This window comes from Rhinoderma darwinii, chromosome 3, assembly GCF_050947455.1.
Source record: "Rhinoderma darwinii isolate aRhiDar2 chromosome 3, aRhiDar2.hap1, whole genome shotgun sequence".
NCBI classification, from domain to species: Eukaryota; Metazoa; Chordata; class Amphibia; order Anura; family Rhinodermatidae; genus Rhinoderma; species Rhinoderma darwinii.
The window spans coordinates 36,493,029-36,518,165 of NC_134689.1; the positions used below are offsets into that span (position 1 = coordinate 36,493,029).

Consider the following 25,137-nt stretch of genomic DNA (forward strand, 5'->3'; position numbering starts at 1 on the left):
CCTAATATTTGTGCCCCCCGCACACATTTTTTTTCTTTTATTGAGAGAATACAAAGTAAATAAACATACCATAAACATTTATAATTCTCATATTTATAATTGCTATAACCCCCTACCACTCTACCCACCATACCAATTCCAAGTCTGATGTCTTATTATCTCCAAATGCCCTTTTTTAACCCATTATGCCCCTATCATCTATGTCCGACCGTCATTTTCTCAATGTAATTGCAGCTGAAATTTATACAGGTTCATAAAATATCTTATTCCTATCTGTACACAGAACTATTACTTCCCCCACGGCGGCCAAATATCCTAAAATTATCTAACTATGTTAAAATCTTAAAGCGTATTTAACTTTTCAGGTGAGTTTTCAGAATACGTTGTCATATGCATGCACATGAGGAATAACACTATTTCTGGCCATTATATGACTTGAATACTGCATTTTTTTTAGCAGTTTTCCCCTCTGCAGGGGGGATATTTTCTGTTTTCTCTGAGCTAGTGGGTGGAGCCTAACTGCTATCATGTCTTCTATACACTGCACCCAGAGAACAGTCTGCTCTCCTATCTCTATATATCACATGTATATAAGCTAAAGCAGCATGGAGGAGATTATACAGAAGTAAGGGTATTTTCATACGCTTAACAAAAGACGCCTGAAAATACAGAACTATTTTCAAGGGGAAAACAACTCATGATTTTCAGCCGTTTTTTTAAGCAACTAGCGTCTTTTGTGGCGTTTTTTTTTTGGCTGTTTTGGAGCTGTTTTACTATTGAGTCAATGAAAAACAGCTCCAAAAACGGCTCAAGAAGTGACATGCACTTCTTTTTACAGGGTGTTTTTTTACGCACTGTTATTTGAAAATGAGGCATAAATTAATGCCCCGTCGGAACAGAATGCTGTATTGCCCATTTCAATGGGCAGATGTTTGTAGGAGTTCTGCTTCGCATTTTTCAGCCATTTTTCGGGACATTTACGACCCAAAAAACGGCTGAAAATAGCCCGTGTGAACATACCTTCATGAGCAGTATAGCTGGGAATCCAGCACTGAGGAGAGATAGAACACTTACTAGAAGCTGAAGCAGCATCTGTGTTTGTGTCTCTCTTTCCCTTTACTCTGCTCCTGCTCCCTCCTCCACCTCATCTCTCCATAGACTTATATGGGTTTCTGTAACGTGATCCTTCAGTAAGCTGATAGTCCGTCTTGTCTTGAGGAGGCAGAAAAAGCAGTGAATTTAGAGTAAGTGAACTATTAGAAGTGGGGAAAGAATCCTGATAAGCGGAAAAAAATAATTTTTTCTCTAATAAGATACAATACAAAGTTTCTTATATTCACTTATTACAATTTTTTTTGAAACGTTTATTGAAAAGTTAGTGACCATTTTTTTTTTACTCTGTTAACTGTCAATCAGAAAGGCTATAAAAGCAAATCAGATGGAGGTCCAACCTCTGAAAGCCCCACCGTTGCCAAAAAATACAGTTCACGGCTGGAAAGAAAAAAGAGCATGCACTTTTACTTTCCATAGACTAGAATGAAATCATTAGAAATAGGGACAACCATATTCAGTTAAATCTGCTCATAAATTCTTGAGTTGTTAGTAGCAACCGATTACACCATACCTCGCCATGTATAGCAATAGCAAATTTAATGTTAGCCAGAGCAGAAAAGTCAACCACGTAGCCTAGTATGCATACCAAGGCTTCCATAGGAACTATGACATGATAAACTGTCCAAAACTTATGCTATTTCAACCTTACACTTAGGACATTTAGCATTCTTCTAAGACTACTGTAGCTCTATGCAGGGCTACCAATGTTCTATAAGCTTTATCCAAGAAATCAAATTATCATAAAATTTGTGCTTCACTTAAGGATCATTAAGGTGTAGCTTTACAGTGATTTACTTGTATAAAAGTGAAAAAGAATTCTGCAATTGTTGAAAACTTTAGCCACACTATATTGCAAAAAAATGTCCCACTGTTATCCTCCACTGAGCCACAATTCCAATGGAAAAAAATTCAGAAACTGTCAGAAGACAAAGGTATGTCATAGTGTTCTGAGACTAGAGGCAAGTGTTAAATCACTAGTGTAACATACATATGCCTTTTATCCTTTTTAATACTGTTGCTTCACCAGGGTCCTGTCAATATCCCTTTTACCATATAAAGTCTAAAAGCATAAAACAAGTAAAATATTGTAATTCAGAGCACCCAAAATTAGCATTTGAGAAAAAGGAGATTAAATATTGCTAATATGGTTAAGCAACGACAGAGTATTAATTTTATGGAACCTCAGGCAGAAAAATACAAAATCTCACCTGGTCACTGCTTGGAGAAGCTCCTTTGAAACTTTCCGCTCCTTGTTCTGTATTATCAGCATCAATCAGGTTTTCCACAGGAACATTGCCATTTGGTTGCATGTAAGTAAAGTCGCCCTCAGCAGAATCTAACGCCACACAGACATTATATGAGTACGGAAAAGGTAATGTTCCATCACTATACATGGAGAATGTTCTGGGATCAATTGGAGGATACAGATTTGTGGCGAGAGAAGAGAAGGTTGGTGAGGGTTTTGGCTGTTTACATTTTAAAATAATAACCACCATCACAGTTAATATAAAAAGCAAGGAAATAAGTGCAAGTGCCACCACTAAGTATAACTGTAAGTTGTTTTGAGTTTCTTCATCTTTCAGTTGGTTGCTGATTTTTGGAAAAACAACTTGCTGAAAGTTATCTGCAATAATAAGACTCAAGGTGGTTGTAGCAGAGAGAGTGGGATCTCCATTGTCCTTCACCATCACCACAACCTTGTAATTCAGCATGTCCTTTTCCTGAAAGCTGCGTGATGTTCTGATCTCACCTGTGTGTTCACTTATCACAAAATGAGTTGTATCTGACACTTGTATGAAGTGGTAAGAGAGCCAAGCATTGTGTCCAGAGTCTGTATCCACTGCCACCACCTTAGTTATTAAAGAACCAGGCTCGGAGACATAAGGCACCATCTCAAACACAGCCGGACTTACATTATCTGGTGATGGGTACAAGATCTTTGGTGCGTTATCATTCTGATCCAATATACGGATAATTAATGTAGCATTGCTGCTCAGAGAGGGGGATCCATTGTCTGTAGCTGTGACTTCTATTATAAACTCCTTGTTCTGTTCGTAATCAAAAGATCTTTGGGCATAAAGAACTCCGGTCTCTATATTGATGGAGACATAAGAAGACATTGATAGATTTTCTGTAATAATGCTGGAAATTGAATAAATTATTTTAGCATTATCTCCAGTGTCAGGATCTGAGGCTTGTAAACTGAATATTGAAGCTCCTGGTAAATTGTTCTCCGGCACATAAGCAATATAAATAGATTTAACAAATATTGGTGGGTTGTCATTGACATCTGATATCTCCAATCTAAGAAGTCGTTTACTGGAAAGTGGTGGAGATCCTCTATCCGTAGCTATAATAGTGATATTATAAGAAGGAGTTTTCTCTCTGTTTATAGCAGTTTTTAAAACAACTTTATAGTAATTGTCCAATGATAACAAATCAAAAGGAACATCTTCAAGAATTAGACACTCAACATCTGCATTGTCTCCAGAATCTCGGTCATGAACTTCAATCAGAGCTATCATTGTTCCAGTTGCAGAGTCCTCAGGAATAGGAGTAGATAATGAAGTGATGGATATTTCCGGAGCATTGTCATTCTCATCCATCACTTCTACCAGTACCTTACAATGAGCTACAAGGCCTCCTCCATCCTTTGCTTGTACAGACAATTCATAATTCTTTGCTACTTCAAAATCCAAGTTTCCATTGATCGTGATTTCACCAGTATTTGGGTTAATAGTAAATATTCCTGTGTGATGAACGTTTCCAGATGTTTTAATAAATGAATATGTGATCTGTGCATTAATACCTTCATCATTGTCAGTAACATTTAAGATCATTATTGTAGAATTAACTGGGATGTTTTCCTTTAAGGTGACTTTAAACATATCTTGGGTAAATATAGGGGCATTATCATTGACATCTGTAACAATTATCTTCAGTAAAGTTGTTCCAGACTTGATAGGATTTCCTCCATCCAGGGCTGTTAGTATTATTTCATGAGTGTCTTGTGTCTCTCTATCTAATGGCTTCTCTAGGACAAGTTCTGGAAATTTACTCCCATCTGTTCTGATATTCTCAGTGAGTGTAAAATACTGGTTATCACTGATCTTATATGTCTGCACTGAATTAATACCAATATCTGGATCTTCTGCACTTTGTAAAGCAAATCTTGCTCCTGATGATGTCAATTCAATTATTTCTAAAATAATGTTATCATGATAAAACATTGGAGAATTATCATTTATATCCTGAATGTCAACTTTGATCTTAAAAATATTTAAAGGATTTTCAACCACAACATCAAATGTTAGGTAGCATGAATCTTCTGCCCCACACAATGTCTCTCTGTCTATCCTGTCCTTAATATATAGATTTGCATTATCCATATTTACATAGAAATATTTCTCTGAAGCTCTGGATACAATCCTCAGTTTTCTAGATGAGAGCTGCTTAATATCTAATCCAAGGTCATCTGCAATATTTGCTATAACAGAGTCTTTCCTCATTTCTTCTACAATGGAATAATGAATCTGACCAGAGACTGAATGACACAGCCAAGAAAATAAGATAGAAATTGTTACTTGCCATCTGAGTCCTTTGCTGCCCTGTATAGAAGATTCTATTGTGTCCATCCTCAGTGATTATTGTCCATAAAATATCCAGTAAGACTTTGTCATCCAATGTAAATGTTAAACAGAAAAATGTTTTTAACAGAAATCTGTAATTCTTCTTTTAAATCATATTCTTAGTTCTGTGTCCAGGAGAATCCAGAAAATGGCTGTGGTTCTTTCAGCAGATCAGCAATGTATGTAGGAGAGGAAAATACCAGTGGATTTCTAGCTCTAAATTTCTCTTCTTACTGGTTAAACAGCGGCGCTCAGAGGTGAAAATACAGAATTGCAATGTCCTTATATTATTTTTCTAGTATAAATTTAGGATTATCAGAATGCTTTATTTTTACTGACCTTTGTGAGCACATTTTTAATTTGTTTCATGTATTTTATCCCTAAGCTGCCTGTTTTATGTTCAGTTATTTTATGTAACAACAACTATATTTCTTTAAGAAACTTTAAATCCAGAGAAATACTTTTTTTTTATAAATTAGATATTTATTTGGTTGTTGTTTATTTTTTGCAGAGTAAGGTGCAATTTTACAGTAGAGCAAAGGATAATTGCTAGAAAACATGATATGTAATATAGACTTTGCAGCACATCTTTAAGACATCACACATTAGATGGTAAAGTTCAAAAACAACACTTGCTTGACAGGAAGAGTATAACAACAAAACAATATAAGAGGATATGCAGGGGGAATCAGAAATCTACCAACAAATGAGTATCCCAATACAGGCATGTGCATATGTATAACTAATACATTTGTTGGTGAGCTAAAAACTAGCATAAGGTGTAAGATCCCGGAGTACAAAGTAACTGCTGCATAAGCACGTGGGTAGGAGGCCTAACAAATAAATAGATCACATAAACATAAGCAAATAAGCAAATTAATCGGTAAGATGAGGATAATCTTCATAAGTAAATGTACCCATAATAAAAATAAGGATTAAAAGGTAACAAAACCGGCGCATACAGTAAAAAAGTAGATGCAGAAAATTGTAGGAAACGTCTCAAGGATTATCCCTAAATGGAGGCAATATAGCTACCTGACCAACCAACCAGAAGTGGGAGGTCAATAGTGAGACAGAGGTCCAAGGACAGTAGAATACTGTAAGACCCACAATATGAAGAGACAGGTGCCCCATAATAATGGTCATATAAAAGCTGAAAAAAGGCCCTAATGCCAGGTCAAGTCCAGTAAACACTCTATTACTGGAAGAATAAAGTCCACATAGCCAGAGTCCAAAGATCAAATGATAGTTATCAAAGGTGTACTGTATTGTAGTAATCAACAGACATCTTTGAGGACCAAAATGAGAAAAACAGTTGTGTTTTTAAAGAAATCTTAACCATGTAAAGTACCATATAATGGGTGAATTGGAAAAAACTGAGATTCCTCCATGTTATTTTGGGTTTAGTTTTTACTGTATATATTTACCTTCTCAGACCCAGAACCAAGCTCAGTACATAAATACAGCCCCACAACCAAGCTCAGTACATATATACCACACCAGAACCAAGCTCAGTACATATATACAGCCCCAGAACCAAGCTCAGTACAAATATACAGACCCAGAACCAAGCTCAGAACATATATACAGCCCCAGAACCAAGCTCAGTACAAATATACAGACCCAGAACCAAGCTCAGAAGATATATGCAGCAACAGAACCGAGCTCAGTACATATATACAGCACCAGAACAAATACAGTTCAGTACAGATATCATTTACAAATTCAGTTTAACCCCTGCTGTATAAATTTGTACGACATAAAACGAAAACTCCCAGTATAGCCTGAACAATGGTTAGGTTATGCTGGGAGTTGCTATTTAACAAAAAAAGAATGCTACCATCCGTCTCCTCACTGCAGATCATACAGTGACTACAGTACTGATCAGTCACATGGAGAATAAATATTTACATTGAGTGACTCACAGGTGATGTCTCAGATTATTTTTTGTTCTTTTTCTCTTTTTTTCTCCATCCGGTCCAGACTTCTTCCGGGCACGGCCCTTTTCTGCAGTTTGCAGCTCAGATTTCTTCAGCTCCTCACTTTTCCAACATTTCTGCAGCTATAAATGAAGATTAAATTTCTCATGATGCCACACTCTATGCTTCTAAATAAATTAGTATCATAAACTGTGCCTCTGCATCATACTCTGCCCCCAAACATAATAGTGCTACACACTGTGCTGAATATAACAGTACTATACACACTCCTGAATATAATAGTACTATACACTGTACTCCTGAATATAATAGTACTATACACTGTGCTCCTGAATATAATAGTACTATACACTGTGCCCCTGAATATAATAGTACTATACACTGTACTCCTGAATATAATAGTACTATACACTGTACTCCTTACTATAATAGTACTATACACTGCGCCCCTGAATATAATAGTACTATACACTGTACTTCTGAATATAATAGTACTATGCACTGTGACTCTGAATATAATAGTACTATACACTGTGCTCCTGAATATAATAGTATTATACACTGTACTCCTGAATATAATAGTACTATATACTGCGCCCCTGAATATAATAGTACTATACACTGTACTCCTGAATATAATAGTACTATATACTGCACCCCTGAATATAATAGTACTATACACTGTACTCCTGAATATAATAATACTATACACTGTACCCCTGAATATAATAGTACTATATACTGTACTCCTGAATATAATAGTTCTATACACTGCGCCCCTGAATATAATAGTACTATACACTGCGCTCCTGAATATAATAGTACTATACACGGTACTCCTGAATATAATATTACTATACACTACGCTCCTGAATATAATAGTACTATACACTGCGTCCCTGAATATAATAGTACTATACACTGTACCCCTGAGTATAATAGTACTATACACTGTACTCCTGAATATATTAGTATTATACACTGTACTCCTGAATATAATAGTACTATACACTGCGCCCCTTAATATAATAGTACTATAAACTTTACTCCTGAATATAATAGTACTATACACTGTGCTCCTGAATATAATAGTACTATACACTGTACTCCTGAATATAATAGTACCATACACTGTGCTGAAAATAATAGTATTATACACTGTACTCCTGAATATAATAGTACTATACACTGTCCTCTGTAGATAACGTCCCCTGTAGATTGTGCCAGTTACAATGCCCACTGTAGATAACGTCCCCTGTAGATTGTGCCAGTTACAATGCCCTATGTAAATAACGTCCCCTGTAGATTGTGCCAGTTACAATGCCCTATGTAGATAACGTCCTCTGTAGATTGTGCCACTTACAATGTCCTCTGTAGATAATGCCCCCTGCAACTTTTGCCCCCAACACAGCCCAGAACAAAAAAAGCCATTCTCACGTGTCCCAGTTCCCGCTTCTTCCTCCGCGCCGCGGGACTGGTCAGAGACCAGGGGCCATAGTCCTGCGTAATGGTGCAGTCGGCGTGATGACATGTCATTAGTAAAGCGCCGAATGGGAGGAAGGGAACGGGTAGTTCCCTGTCTTGCCAGCACTAGAGTAAGCAATTATATCCACATCCTAAGGATGCAGATATAATTGGGTGAGAGGTCCTGCTGCACTCCGGTTCTCTGAACCGGCTGTAAATTTAACAGCCGGTATGGGAGAACCGGGGCGAACTGGGCCCGCTTCCAGCCTCGGGCCCCGGGCACTTGCCCAGATTGCCCTCATTATAATCCTCCCCTGACTGTAGGTAATGGCTGAGTTCTCTGACAGGAAGGAGAAACATGATTTGCAGGTGTCCCAGACCTCTGGGGACCAGTCCAGTAGCAAATTGCTGCCTTATTGAATTGCCTAAAGGAAAATAGGGAGGCTCTTGCTAAGTAGCCATTGCCCTTGAGCAAGGCATAGGCCTGGCAGGCCTATGTTTTAGTGGTTGAAAGGCCACTGAGGTCTGCCTTCAGATTGGAGCAGTTCAGCCAGTTTCAGCTAGCTACAAAGTGTCTGAAGACTGAGCAAGCAACAATTGAGGAAATATAAGTAGCAGTTTTTAGGAAATTTGTAGGATTTGAGCAACGCCACCAGCTATGTTGCCAATTCCACTGTATGGACCTAAATGGGTGGTTTATATGGGCTTCCTAATTAGGGCTATAATAGGCTTATACTCTATGAAATACAGAGAATAATGTAGAAACAATGTGAGGAATTGATCGCTTTTCATTATTTTAGTAAAGAATACTTACTGCCCCAATAGTCTCCAAATTACTACTGTTTAGTTAGCTCATGTATGCCTTTTTTTTTTTACTGAGTATCTAATATTACATATATGACCTACAGTTATCTGACATGCTTTCCCTGCTGCTACAGATGTGACCTTTCTTACCTTTCCTCATATTTCAACATGATTTTGTGTTACTCTGTTGTAAAATGTCTATGCTATATTTGTTTATATGTGACCACTTAGTGGTTGTGATTCATGTTGCAGCTTGTCAATAGTTTTGCTAGCATGTTGTGATATGGCATTGCATTGGTTTTATGAGAAATTGGAGTTCCTAACCAAATTCAAGTAAAGGTAAGGATGAACACATCTGTACCTCAAATTTTAGTTAAATCTGACATTTATGATGATTGTCCTTGGAATATTCAACAGGGAGAATTAGGCAAAACAGTCCATCCCCATCCTATACTTTAGACTACAATTACATAGTTCAGCGTGACATGTCCCTGATGTGTATTTTACAAATTTAGTTAATAAAAATATTTTCAAATTGACTTATTCTCACAACGCAGTCCAAAATTCCCTTTAGTTTTTCATTCTCCAATGAAAATAAATCCAAAAGCCTAGTGGTGGAAATACCATATTTTAATCCTATGCAGCTTCACATATGACTATAAAATAACACAACAAAAAACATTGTAGTTCCTCCTACAGTCTACTACATTACTCAGAATAAATCCTCTTAATGATACCCTTATATGCTGTATTACAGAAAAATTTACACATCAGTAAAGGACTGGTTAGAAAGTCATGAGATAGGAGCTCTCTTGGTTAAAAAAGTTTTTATGGTATATATTGTATAGGGAATTGTCCTTTGTATTATATATGTATATATATATGTATATATATATATATATATATATATATCTATATATATATATATATATACTACCGTTCAAAAGTTTAGGGTCACTTAGAAATTTCCTTATTTTTGAAAGAAAAGCACAGTTTTTTTCAATGAAGATAACATTAAATTAATCAGAAATACGCTCTATACATTGTTAATGTGCAAAATGACTATTCTAGCTGCAAACGTCTGGTTTTTAATACAATATCTACATAGGTGTATAGAGGCCCATTTCCAGCAACCATGACTCCAGTGTTCTAATGGTACATTGTGTTTGCTAACTCTGTTAGAAGGCTAATGGATGATTAGAAAACACTTGAAAACCCTTGTGCAATTATGTTAGCACCGCTGTAAACAGTTTTGCTGTTTAGAGGAGCTATAAAACTGACCTTCCTTTGAGCTACTTGAGAATCTGGAGCATTACATTTGTGGGTTCGATTAAACTCTCAAAATGGCTAGAAAAAGAGAGCTTTCATGTGAAACTCGACAGTCTATTCTTGTTCTTAGAAATTAAGGCTATTCCATGCGAGAAATTGCCAAGAAACTGAAGATTTCCTACAACAGTGTGTACTACTCCCTTCAGAGGACAGCACACACAGGCTCTAACCAGAGTAGAAAGAGAAGTGGGAGGCCCCGCTGCACAACTGAGCAACATGACAAGTACATTAGAGTCTCTAGTTTGAGAAATAGACGCCTCACAGGTCCTCAACTGGCAGCTTCATTAAATAGTACCCGCAAAACGCCAGTGTCAACGTCTACAGTGAAGAGGCGACTCCGGGATGCTGGCCTTCAGGGCAAAGTGGCAAAGAAAAAGCCATATCTGAGACTGGCTAATAAAAGGAAAAGATTAATATGGGCAAAAGCACACAGACATTGGAGAGAGGAAGATTGGAAAAAAGTGTTATGGACAGACGAATCGAAGTTTGAGGTGTTTGGATCACACAGAAGAACATTTGTGAGACGCAGAGCAACTGAAAAGATGCTGGAAGAGTGCCTGACGCCATCTGTCAAGCATGGTGGAGGTAATGTGATGGTCTGGGGTTGCTTTGGTGCTGGTAAAGTGGGAGATTTGTACAAGGTAAAAGGGATTTTGAATAAGGAAGGCTATCACTCCATTTTGCAACGCCATGCCATACCCTGTGGACAGCGCTTGATTGGAGCCAATTTCATCCTACAACAGGACAATGACCCAAAGCACACCTCCAAATTATGCAAGAACTATTTAGGGAAGAAGCAGGCAGCTGGTATTCTATCTGTAATGGAGTGGCCAGCGCAGTCACCAGATCTCAACCCCATAGAGCTGTTGTGGGAACAGCTTGACCGTATGGTACGCAAGTGCCCATCAAGCCAATCCAACTTGTGGGAGGGCCTTCTGGAAGCATGGGGTGAAATTTCTCCCGATTACCTCAGCAAATTAACAGCTAGAATGCCGTAGGTCTGCAATGCTGTAATTGCTGCAAATGGAGCATTCTTTGACGAAAGCAAAGTTTGAAGGAGAAAATTATTATTTCAAATAAAAATCATTATTTCTAACCTTGTCAATGTCTTGACTATATTTTCTAGTCATTTTGCAACTCATTTGATAAATATAAGTGTGAGTTTTCATGGAAAACACAAAATTATCTGGGTGACCCCAAAGTTTTGAACGGTAGTGTATATATATATATATATATATATAGCAAAAAAGAAAGCAGCAGCACTCACACAGAAATTGTTGATCAGGTGCCCAGCAAAACGTCCCGATCCTCGGATGTAATGTAATGTATAGAAAAAGAAACTTTGCAGCACTCCAATATGAAAAAAGTGGTGGTTTATTCACTCCAGATACAACAGCAACGTTTCAATCCTACAATAGGATCTTTATCAAGCTTGATAAAGATCCTATTGTAGGATTGAAACGTTGCTGTTGTATCTGGAGTGAATAAACCACCACTTTTTTCATATTGGAGTGCTGCAAAGTTTCTTTTTATATATATATATATATACATATATATATATATATATATATATATATATATATATATATATATAACAATGTCTAATGAGCCATGGCTGTAGAAATACAGCCCTGGCCATGGGAAATTGCTCCAGGCAAAACAAGACAAGACAATTAGACATTGTCTTGCCTTGTTTATCAAAGGGAGACAGGAGAATCTGCCTTTGATCTCCTCTCTCCCTACTCTGCAGGGGGCCGGTGATGTAATTGGGTACACATCCTGTGACACATTCTTGCATCTCAGCACTTCCCCACTGACTGCCCTACCCCTACCTCATGAGATGGCGAGTGATGTCATATCACCGCGCCGATCCATGTGTGCCAGGCGCAAGCAGCACTAGTGAGCGAGCGCACCGGCTGGGCTTAAATAGCCGAGCGACGGTGTGCTAGCTCTCTTTGCCAGCTCCCACCACCAACGGAGGACCACTCTCCTCCAATGCACCACTAAGTATCATCTTCTCCAGGTGCAGCAGCTGCACTTATCTTAACTCTCTCTCCCCTGGAAAACAAGCTTCCTACCTCTGGTGCCCCATTTTCCCCCTGGTTAACTCTTACCTCCCCTAGACAGTGAGACCTACTTCCCCCTAGCTTATTAACCCCGTTGCCCCTATACAACAAGCACATTAACTTATTACCGCTCCTCCAAGCCCTGCATATGAAAACCTACATTACCTGCACATTCCTGGTATATCCCCTATTCCCCTGGTATTTAACCATTCACTTCCCCTGGGCAAACCTCTCTAATTACCCTAACCTTACAATAGTAGTAACACATTAACACAGGGACAGTTAGAGTCTGGTCAGGCTGGAACATAGAAGCAAGAATGAGTGTACTGTATTTCATATGTATGTTTAGGTACGTGGGTGGGTATTAGGATAGTATTGTAATATATTGTAATAATAATCTACCATATGTAGTGTCAGTATACTCATTACATATTAATAATTATTATGTGTATTGAGGTATACTGATACTGTACCGTGATATATATTTTGTGTACACTGTGTTTAATAATTGAGTGTGATTTGTGTTGGTAATAAACCTTTATTTATTATACACTTGGGTCATGAATCACACTTAGTAGCAAGGCAAATAGAAAAGCGTAATACAAAGGAAAAGGTAGGGGAGCTGGGCATAACCCTAGTGACCCTAATAAAAGGAGGTAGTAATAGTGAGTGAACCCCAATAAATATTAGTCCATTTACATATAGCAAGTGTACAGTAAAGTCTGAAAGTCATGTGTTAAAAAAGAAGGCATTGAGTAAGTGACAGATCAAACTAGAAGACATAATGTGCTACTAGTCTTATATAATCTCCCATTTTCTCCTATGTGGACAAGAAAATATTGGAACCCTGTATACTGAATGCAATGGAAAAGGGACTATTTTTTAAATAAAATTATACAGTATTTGAATGTAAAACATGCCCTCTCAATTTAACTATTCGCTTATAAAAGATGTATGTAAAATATAAAATTATAAGGAATACAAATGTGAAAATTACGTAAAACGAATGGAACATATAGTACTAACCAACTTATTTTTTTCCCTTAGGTTTTCTACATACTGAAAAGGCAGGGAACACATTATGGATTGTGAAAAATTTCTCAGTTAGTAACAAAAGACACATAACATGAATAATAATAAATGTACCAATAATCTGCGTGTCTGTGGCAACAATTCTGTCCCACTGCTAAATAATTAAAACAAAAACCTCTGCTGACTCCTCTCTGCAATTACAGATTATACCTGAGCCAACCAATTAATTTCCATCTGGTGTAAGGCAGATCTATTTTGCTGTTCTCTATTAAGAGAAAACTCTGGCATCAATTTAGCCATCTCAAGGGTTATTCAGCGCTGTGTCAGCCAATGGGAATTAGTATTATAGGAGACTGGTGACACCTGAGAGTGCTGGGGGTAATAATAGAGATACTGTAAGTGTAACAAATTATTTGTAAATAATGTAAATATGGTATATAAAGTTAAAAATAATTAGATGTTGCTGTTTTTTTCTGTCCCCTTTTCTATTTTCTTTTCCCCTTTTATTGCTGCCATGATCTAAATGTTGAAATGTAATAAAATGTGTTAAAAAATAAGGAAGAAAACGGTGGAGTTGTAATACAAGTAATCAATATAACTATGATTTTTTTTATTTTGAAAGTTGTAGTATCAGACTGGAGTCCTTTGGACCCACCAGACAAAATAATTCTGATAACCTAAACTCCATCTATACAAAACATTCCATTTTGCATTCCATCATAATCCCTGTTGTTATCATTGCACACACAGGACATATAATAAATAATATCAGATATGTTATATATGAATTAACTGAAGAAAAAGTAGCAAAAGATTGACTACAAAGTCAGCTCCAATGTCGTCTTCTGCTGGACCATTAAGGCATTCTAATATTAGGGACCCATTGCTGCATCAGAGCCTGGGTTTACCAGAGGATCCTCGGAAACTCTGTTAGAACAACTGTATAATTTAAACTTACCAGAAATAGTACATACTTTTAGAGAACAGATATCAAGACTTAAAGTGAACTCTATAAATAACTATTTGATTGTAAGGGTATGTGCACACGCTATCTTCCTTTTACGTCTGAAAAGACAGACTGTTTCCAGGAGATAACAGCTGCCTCGTTTCAGACGTAAAAGCTCCTCCTCGTAATATGCGAGGCGTCTTTGACGCTCGTAAATCTTGAGCTGCTCTTCATTGACTTCAATGAAGAACGGCTCAAATTACGTTGCAAAGAAGTGTCCTGCACTTCTTTGCCGAGGCAGTCATTTTACGCGTCGTATTTTGACAGCTGTCAAACGACGACGCGTAAATGACAGGTCGTCTGCACAGTACGTCGGCAAACCCATTCAAATGAATGGGCAGATGTTTGCCAACGTATTGTAGCCCTATTTTCAGACGTAAAACGAGGCATAATACGCCTCGTTTACGTCTGAAAATAGGTCGTGTGAACCCAGCCTAATAGTTACAATGTATGTACTATATAAAACCTCATACAGCAGTTAGACATTTTCAAGATCTCACCTGATCAGTGCTTGGAGAAGCTTCTTTGAAACTTTCCGTTCCTTGTTCTGCATTATCAGCATCAATCAGGTTTTCCACAGGAACATTTCCATTTGGTTGCATGTAAGTAAAGTCGCCCTCAGCAGAATCTAACGCCACACAGACATTATATGAGTACGGAAAAGGTAATGTTCCATCACTATACATGGAGAATGTCCTGGGATCAATTGGAGGATACAGATTTGTGGCGAGAGAAGGGAAGGTTGGTGAGGGTTTTGGCTGTTTACATTTTGATATAATGACCACCATCACAGTTAATATAAAAAGCAAGGAAATAAGTGCAAGTGCCACCACTAAGTATAACTGTAAGTTGTTTTGAGTTTCTTCATCTTTTAGTTGGTTGCTGATTTTTGGAAAAACAACCTGTTGAAAATTATCTGCTATAATAAGACTCAAGGTGGTTGTAGCAGAGAGAGTGGGATCTCCATTGTCCTTCACCATCACCACAACCTTGTAATTCAGCATGTCCTTTTCCTGAAAGCTGCGTGATGTTCTGATCTCCCCTGTGTGTTCACTTATCACAAAATGAGTTGTGTCCGACACTTGTATGAAGTGGTAAGAGAGCCAAGCATTATGTCCTGAGTCTGTATCCACTGCCACCACCTTAGTTATTAAAGAACCAGGCTCTGAGACATAAGGCACCATCTCAAACACAGCCGGACCTCCATTATCTGGTGATGGGTACAAGATCTTCGGTGCATTATCATTCTGATCCAATATACGGATAATTAATGTAGCATTGCTGCTCAGAGAGGGGGATCCATTGTCTGTAGCTGTGACTTCTATTATAAACTCCTTGTTCTGTTCATAATCAAATGATCTTTGGGCATAAAGAACTCCGGTCTCTATATTGATGGAGACATAAGAGGACATTGATAGACTTTCTGTAATGATGCTGGAAATTGAATAAACTATTTTTGCATTGTCTCCAGTGTCAGGATCTGAGGCTTGTAAACTGAATATTGAAGCTCCTGGTAAATTGTTCTCTGGCACATAAGCAACATAAGTAGATTTGGAAAATATTGGTGAATTGTCATTGACATCTGATATTTCCAATCTAAGATTTTGTTTGCTGGAAAGTTGTGGAGATCCTCTATCTGTAGCTATAATAGTAAAATTATAGGAAGATTTTTTCTCTCTGTCTATAGCAGCTTTTAAAACGAGTCTATAGTAACTGTCTGAAGACAATAAATCAAAGTGAACATCTTCAAGAATTTGACAGTCAACATCTGCATTGTCTCCAGAATCTTGGTCATGAACTTCAATCAGAGCTATCATTGTTCCAGGTGCAGAATCCTCAGGAATAGGAGTAGATAGTGAAGTGATGGAAATCTCCGGAGCATTGTCATTCTCATCCATCACTTCTACCAGTACCTTACAATGAGCTACAAGGCCTCCTCCATCCTTTGCTTCTATGGATAATTCATAATTCTGTGTTACTTCAAAATCCAAGTTTCCATTGATCGTGATTTCACCAGTATTTTGGTTAATAGTAAATATTCCTGTGTGATGAACGTTTCCAGATGTTTTAATAAATGAATATGTGATTTGCGCATTCACCCCTTCATCATTGTCAGTTGCATTTAAAATGAGCACTGTAGAATTAACTGGGATGTTTTCCTTTAAGGTGACTTTATACATATCCTGGGTAAATATAGGGGCATTATCATTGCCATCTGTAACAATTATCTTCAGTAAAGTTGTTCCAGACTTGATAGGATTTCCTCCATCCAGGGCTGTTAGAATTATTTCATGAGTGCCTTGTGTCTCTCGATCTAATGGTTTCTCTAGGACAAGCTCTGGAAATTTACTCCCATCTGTTCTGATATTCTCAGTGAGTGTAAAATACTGGTTATCACTGAGCTTATATGTCTGCACTGAATTAATACCAATATCTGGATCTTCTGCAATTCTCAAAGTTAATTTTGTTCCTACTGCTGTAAATTCGATTATTTCTAAAATTATGTTATCATGAAAAAACTGTGGGGAATTATCATTTATATCCTGAATTTCAACTTTAATTTTAAAATTTTCAAAAGGATTTTCAACCACAGCATCAAATGTTAGGTAGCAGGTAGCTGCTGTCTTACACAATGTCTCTCTGTCTATTCTGTCCTTAATATACAGATTCCCATTATTCATATTTACATAGAAATATCTCTCTGAAGCTCTGGATACAATCCTCAGTTTTCTAGATGAGAGCTGCTTAATATCTAATCCAAGGTCATCTGCAATATTTGCTATAACAGAGTCTTTCCTCATTTCTTCTACAATGGAATAATGAATCTGACCAGAGACTGAATGACACAGCCAAGAAAATAAGATAGAAATTGTTACTTGCCATCTGAGTCCTTTGCTGTCCTGTATAGGAGGTTTCATTGTGTCCATCCTCAGTGATTATTTCCCATAAAATATCCAGTAAGAATTGGTCATCCGATGTAAATGTTAAAAATAAAAATGTTTATAATATCTGTAATTCTTCTTTTAAATCATACTCTTAGTTCTGTGTCCAGGAGAATCCAGAAAATGGCTGTGGTTCTTTCAGCAGATCAGCAATGTATGTAGGAGAGGAAAATACCAGTGGATTTCTAGTTCTGAATTTCTCTTCTTACTGGCTAAACAGCGGCGCTCAGAGGTGAAAATACGGAATTGCAATGTCCTTACGTTATTTTATAAAGTATATATTTGACATTTTCAAAATACTTTATTTTTACAGCCATTTATATTTAGAAAAACAGCACACGACTAATTTTTTTTCTCTGCATTTCAGCAGTTACATAATATTTTTGTGTTTATTTTTTATAACAGGAATCAAAGGTCTTTAAAAGTACTTAACCCCAGAGAAACTGATTTTTTATTATTATGTTATTATATATTATTATTTTTAACAAAAACTGTATGCACCTATACAGATGGTAGATGTGACCTTCAGGATTATAATATTATAGGCTTATAAAATACCCTATGAATATAGAGCAAACTTTAACTGCAAAAACAAAGTGCCTTATTTATCAAAAATATCCAACAGAAAAAAATGACTTTGTTGCCCATACCCCAACCAATAAAAGTTCAGCTCTTATTTATGATGCTGCATTGGAAGAATCAAAGTTGCATTGTTATTGGCTGTTATGGGAAACAAGGCCATGCTTTCTGTTAGACAGTTTTAATAAATTAGATTTATATTGAGGAATGGATTATATTTTATAAATGATAGTGAAGAATGTTAAATGTCTTAAATATTCTCCAAAATATTATTGTAAAGTTTGCTAATTACTATAAATTTTGTGAATAGAGATACGTTTATGACAACTTTCCCTATAGTATTCTACAGGAAGCAAAACATCCATTCCCCATCCTGTATTGTAGACTGTCTGTACATTTAAATAATCCAGTTTGACAATTCTTCTGATGCACATGTTACAGCATGAGATTATGTAAGGTTTCCAAATGTTATTTGTTTTATTACTCATTCACACAACACAATTTAGAATTCCGTTTAGGTTTTTGTAAACTCAATTCACTTCAGTGTATATAATGCCATCTCTGCTCTGAAAAGAAAGCTTTAAGCCCGATGGTGAATCTTCCCGACGTGCCACATTTGCAGCTTCACATACTGTAGGTAAGGGGACCACCATCACAATAAAAAAATATTGTTCTACTGGCTACTTGACTTCAAGGATGGGACTGACAATAATACCATTGGCTCTAAATAGATAATGAACACCAGAGCAAAGAGCCCATCATTGAAGGATTCACAAGTGAGTCTTGAGGGAGAAGATCTGAGATGATCACTGACAGATTAGTTGTTGGAGAACAAGAGGTCCACATAAAGTTCTTTCACAAGGGCTTACAAGACTTCTGTGGGAAAATCTATTGAGATCATGATACATAGTTGGTGCCCGGTCAAGTCTCTAAAGTGTTGTCCGAGACTTTAAGAAATTAAATAAGCTGCTGGATATGTTATAAAATGAAAAAAGAAACAATACTCACCTGCAATATTCCTTACCCTCCCAGCACCGATGCTCCGAGGTTAACCACTGGCCTTTGTTTACATGTCCTACATTGATGACATATACATCCCCGTGACTGCTGCATCCAAACACTGGCTTTAGCAGTGTCACACTGTACATTGTAATTGGGTTCTGTCAAGCTTTCTGTTATTTTGAAGGCTAAAATAGTGCTGCATGTCATTAAAGTGACCAAATTTATCACAGCGCCCCTGATGGAGGTTCTTAACACTCATGTGGAAAGAGCCAAAAACTGTATCAGGCAACTTTTTTAAAATTAAATATAAATGAAATATTAAGGTGAGTTCAAGATTTTTGTGGAGGTTGGGTATTATATTAATAAAACATATAAAATGTGATTAGAAATGTAACAATTAATAAAAATAGCATCTAAAGTAAAGGATGGCTCATCTCATTAACAAAACATTACTCAAGTATATATAGGAGTCAATTGACTCTCTGCATCCCAAATTTTTTTCTTACGTTCTCTATATACTTAGAAATAAGGAAATACTTTGTAAATGAGGAGAGATTTCTCAGTTACTAGAAAGACTGAATAAGGAAGCCGATAATCTGAATTATAAATAATAATCTATTCATCTGTATTCCAATAGTTACAAAACAATTGTTACCAACAAAGAAATCAATCGAGTTGATAAGAAATGTAAAAAATAAATAAATAAGAAGTAACCTAATACATTTCTATTTGATTCAATGCAAAGAAAATGGTGTAATTATAGTAGTAAAGATAGATATCAGCAGCACAGCCAGCTGTCAAACCCTACCAAACACAAATGGATCCCAGCTTCAGGGGGGGGGTGCACGCAGCGGATAATCCCTGGTCCAGGGAAAATAGCAAATCCGGAAGCAAAGGAAGAGACAGCAGCACTCCAGTAAAAAAAACCTTTGTGTTTTAATCACCAAAATATCACCTGCAAAATTTCAACTCTCACAGGGTCTCTGGCAAGCATAATTATAGTAGTTGCACAAGTATTTAATATAACCATGTTTCTAACTAAGCTGCAGTTGAGGATTAATGTTCGTTGGGCCCACTGGTGGAAATCATGGGAATGGAAGTATATGCTTCCGTATGGTAAAGTTAACTGTAAATTATTATTTCTTTTTTGTTATCATTGTACACACATGGCATGCGATATTATCAATATGAATTATCCCAGATTAAATAGACCCTAGTGGCAAATAGTAAGCTTCAAAGTCTTTAAAGTCAGATCAATAGGATTATATTTTGTTGGACTCTTTTGGTCTTATTATATTAGGAGCTCATTACTGTGCCAGTGCCAGAGGCTCGGGTTGGGCGAGTCTAACCCTGCTAAACTTTATTATTTAAATTATCAGACATCGATAAAGTGTTTATAAGAAACATTTTTGAAGATATAAGTCAAATTCAAAGAAATAACTAAGATATACGTTGTATATACAGTATTTTTTTAGAACCTCATAAAACAAGCTTAAAGTTTCAAGATCTCACCTGATCAGTGCTTAGAGAAGCTTCTTTGAAACTTTCCGTTCCTTGTTCTGCATTATCAGCATCAATCAGGTTTTCCACAGGAACATTTCCATTTGGTTGCATGTAAGTAAAGTCGCCCTCAGCAGAATCTAACGCCACACAGACATTATATGAGTACGGAAAAGGTAATGTTCCATCACTATACATGGAGAATGTCCTGGGATCAATTGGAGGATACAGATTTGTGGCGAGAGAAGAGAAGGTTGGTGAGGGTTTTGGCTGTTTACATTTTGATATAATGACAACCATCACAGTTAATATAAAAAGCAAGGAAATAAGTGCAAGTGCCACCACTAAGTATAACTGTAAGTTGTTTTGAGTTTCTTCATCTTTCAGTTGGTTGCTGAGTTTAGGAAAAACAACCTGTTGAAAGTTATCTGCAATAATAAGACTCAAGGTGGTTGTAGCAGAGAGAGTGGGATCTCCATTGTCCTTCACCATCACCACAACCTTGTAATTCAGCATGTCCTTTTCCTGAAAGCTGCGTGATGTTCTGATCTCACCTGTGTGTTCACTTATCACAAAATGAGTTGTGTCTGACACTTGTATGAAGTGGTAAGAGAGCCAAGCGTTATGTCCAGAGTCTGTATCCACTGCCACTACCTTAGTTATTAAAGAACCAGGCTCGGAGACATAAGGCACCATCTCAAACACAGCCGGACCTCCATTATCGGATGACGGGTACAATATCTTTGGTGCATTATCATTCTGATCCAATATACGGATAATTAATGTGGCATTGCTGCTCAGAGAGGGTGATCCATTGTCTGAAGCTGTGACTTCTATTATAAACTCCTTGTTCTGTTCATAATCAAATGATCTTTGGGCATAAAGAACTCCGGTCTCTATATTGATGGAGACATAAGATGACATTGATAAACTTTCTGTAATAATGCTAGAAATAGAATAAATTATTTTAGCATTGTCTCCAGTGTCAGGATCTGAGGCTCGTATACTGAATATTGAAGCTCCTGGTAAGTTGTTCTCTGGCACATAAGCAACATAAGTAGATTTGGAAAATATTGGTGGGTTGTCATTAACATCTGATATCTCCAATCCAAGAAGTCGTTTACTGGAAAGTGGTGGAGATCCTCTATCGGTAGCTATAATAGTGATATTATAATAAGACGTTTTCTCTCTGTTTATAGCAGTTTTTAAAACAACTTTATAGTAATTGTCCAATGATAATAAATCAAAAGAAACTTCTTCAAGAATTAGACAGTCAACATCTGCATTATCTCCAGAATCTCGGTCATGAACTTCAATCAGAGCTATCATTGTTCCAGGTGCAGAGTCCTCAGGAATAGGAGTAGATAATGAAGTGATGGATATTTCCGGTGCATTGTCATTCTCATCCATTACTTCTACCAGTACTTTACAATGAGCTACAAGGCCTCCTCCATCTTTTGCTTGTACAGACAATTCATAATTCTTTGCTACTTCAAAATCCAAGTTTCCATTGATCGTGATTTCACCAATATTTGGGTTAATAGTAAATATTCCTGTGTGATGAACGTTTCCAGATGTTTTAATAAAAGAATATGTGATCTGTGCATTAATACCTTCATCATTGTCAGTAACATTTAAGATCATTATTGTAGAATTAACTGGGATATTTTCCTTTAAGGTGACTTTATACATATCCTGGGTAAATATAGGAGCATTATCATTGGCATCTATAACAATTATCTTCAGTAATGTGGTTCCAGACTTGATAGGATTTCCTCCATCCAGGGCTGTTAGAATTATTTCATGAGTGCCTTGTGTCTCTCTATCTAATGGTTTCTCTAGGACAAGCTCTGGAAATTTACTCCCATCTGTTCTGATATTCTCAGTGAGTGTAAAATACTGGTTATCACTGAGCTTATATGTCTGTACAGAATTAGAACCAGTATCTGGATCTTCTGCACTTTGTAAAGCAAATCTTGCTCCTGGTAATGTAAATTCAATTATTTCTAAAATGATGTTATCATGATAAAACATTGGAGAATTATCATTTATATCCTGAATGTCAACTTTGATTTTGAAAATATTTAAAGGATTTTCAACCACAGCATCAAATGTTAGGTAGCATGAATCTTCTGCCCCACACAATGTCTCTCTGTCTATCCTGTCCTTAATATACAGATTTCCATTATTCAGATTTACATAGAAATATCTCTCTGAAGCTCTGGATACAATCCTCAGTTTTCTAGATGAGAGCTGCTTAATATCTAATCCAAGGTCATCTGCAATATTTGCTAGAACAGAGTCTTTCCTCATTTCTTCTACAATGGAATAATGAATCTGACCAGAGACTGAATGACACAGCCAAGAAAATAAGATAGAAATTGTTACTTGCCATCTGAGTCCTTTGCTGCCCTGTATAGGAGGTTCCATTGTGTCCATCCTCAGTGATTATTGTCCATAAAATATCCAGTAAGACTTTGTCATCCAATGTAAATGTTAAACATAAGTTTGTTTTTAACAGAAATCTGTAATTCTTCTTTTAAATTATATTTTTAGTTCTGTGTCCTGGACAATCCAGAAAATGGCTGTGGTTCTTTCAGCAGTTCAGCAATGTATGTAGGAGAGGAAAATACCAGTGGATTTCTAGTTCTGAATTTTTCTTCTTACTGGTTAAACAGCGGCGCTCAGAGGTGAAAATACAGAATTGCAATGTCCTTATATTATTTTTAAAACTAAAAATTCAGGATTGTCAAAATGCTTTATTTTTACTGAAATGTGTGAGCACATTTTTAATTTGCTTTATGTATTTTATCCCTAAGCTGCCTGTTTTATGTTCAGTTCTTTTATGTAACAACAACAATAACAACAACAACAATAACTATATTTCTTTAACCCCTTAAGGACACGGCCAATTTTGGCCTTGAGGACAGAGCAATTTTTTTACATTTCCCCTCTTTGCATCCCGACGCTCATAACTCTTTTATTTTTTGTACGACGTAGTTGTATGAGACTTTGTTTTTTGCAAGACGAGTTGTACTTTATGTAGGTACCATTTTTTGGTACAAATATATTATCGTTTAATTTCTATACATTTTTATTTTAGCGAAAATGCAGAAAAAAAGCAGTTCTGCTGCAGTTGTAATATTTTTTTTTTACACCATACACCGATCATCATAAATAATGTTATACATTTGTTGTACAGGTTGTTATGGTCGTGGCAATACCAAATATGTCTATATTATTTAATGTTTTGGGACGTTATTTATTTATTTATTTTAAAAAGTTTAATTATAAAAAATGTGTGTTTCTGTGTATTTTTTTTACTTTTTATTTATTTATTTATCATTAATTTTTTTTTACATTCATTTATCTTTTTTTTTTAATCCCATAAAGGGATTTATCATTTTGATTTTGATTTTGTAACTGTAATGTACTGGCATAGATCTATATGCCAGTACATTAGCCAGTGTACTGATTGTACACAGGCAGTTGTTAAGGGCATACTTCAGTATGCCCTAACAACAGGAAATATGTTCAGACAGCCCTTGGGTCCTTCAATGGACCCTGGGCTGTCTGGCCATATGAGTTGTGGGCTTTGATCTCGTCACAGTTATATTCTGTGACGCGATCAATGTGCAGTCCCCCCTCTTTGAACGCCGCGATCTGCTTTCATCGTGGCGTTCAAAGGGTTAACGCTGTCAGAGCGGGGCCGTGGCTGTGTATTACAGCCGTTGCCCCGCTCTCGATCGCGCGCACAGACGCGCGCAGGAACGGCTGTCACACAGGACGAGTATGCTCGTCCTAATGCGCGAAGTGCTCGCCGCTCAGGACGAGCATACTCGTCCTGTGTCGGCAACCAGTTAAAAAACTTGAAATCTAGAGAAATACTTTTTATGTACCTTTTTTTTTTATAAATGAGATATTTATTTGGTTGCTGTTTATTTTTTGCAGAGTAAGGTGACATTTTACAGTAGAGCGAAGGATAATTTATAGAAAACATGATATGCAATATAGACTTTGCAGCACATCTGTAAGACATCACAGATTAGATGGTAAATTTCAAAAACAACACTTGCTTGACAGGAAGAGTATAACAACAAAATAATATAAGAGGACATGCAGGGGGAATCATAAAGCTACCAACAAACAAGTAGCCCAATACAGACACGTGCATATGTATAACTAATACATTTGTTGGTGAGCTAAAAACTAGAATAAGGTGTAAGATCCTGGAGTACAACGTAACTGCTGGATAAGCATATGGGTAGGAGGCCTAACAAATAAATAGATCACATAAACATAAGCAAATTAATCGGTAAGCTGAAGATAACCTGCATAAGTAAATGTATCCATAATGCAGAAAATTGTATGAAGCATCTAAAAAGTATCCCCAATATAGCTACCTGAGCCACCAACCAGTGGTGGGAGGTCAATAGTGAGACAGAGGTCCAAGGACAGTAGAATACTGTAAGCCCCACATTATAAAGAAACAGGTGCCCCATAATGGTGGTAATATAAAAGCTGAAAAAGGCCCTAATGCCAGGTCAAGTCCAGTTTAAACTCTATAACTGGAAAAATAAAGTCCATTAAGCCAGAGTCCAATGATCTATTGATAATTATCAAAGGTGTACTGTATTGTAGTAATCAACTGACATCCGAGAGGACCAAAATGAGAAGAACAGTTGTGTTATCAAAGAAAACGTAACTATGGAAAGGTTGGATAAAGAACTT

At 36.8% G+C, this 25,137-nt stretch overlaps 1 protein-coding gene across 6 annotated transcripts in view; it reads right to left on the reverse strand.

Moving 5' to 3' along the window:
* The window catches only part of LOC142748889 (protocadherin gamma-C5-like), a 352,928-nt gene that overhangs the window by 274,251 nt on the left and 53,540 nt on the right, over positions 1-25,137 (reverse strand). Inside the window, exon 1 of one of the 6 annotated variants that reach the window (XM_075856240.1) lies at positions 20,419-23,003. The exons of 3 other annotated variants lie outside the window; for them this stretch is intronic. In XM_075856240.1, coding sequence (XP_075712355.1) covers positions 20,419-22,845 — 2,427 coding nt within the window. In that variant the 5' untranslated portion in view covers positions 22,846-23,003. Of the gene's footprint in view, positions 1-2,321; positions 4,903-14,883; positions 17,464-20,418; positions 23,004-25,137 lie in introns of those variants that run through there. 2 more of the 6 variants (XM_075856239.1, XM_075856235.1) reach the window with 2 other exon arrangements.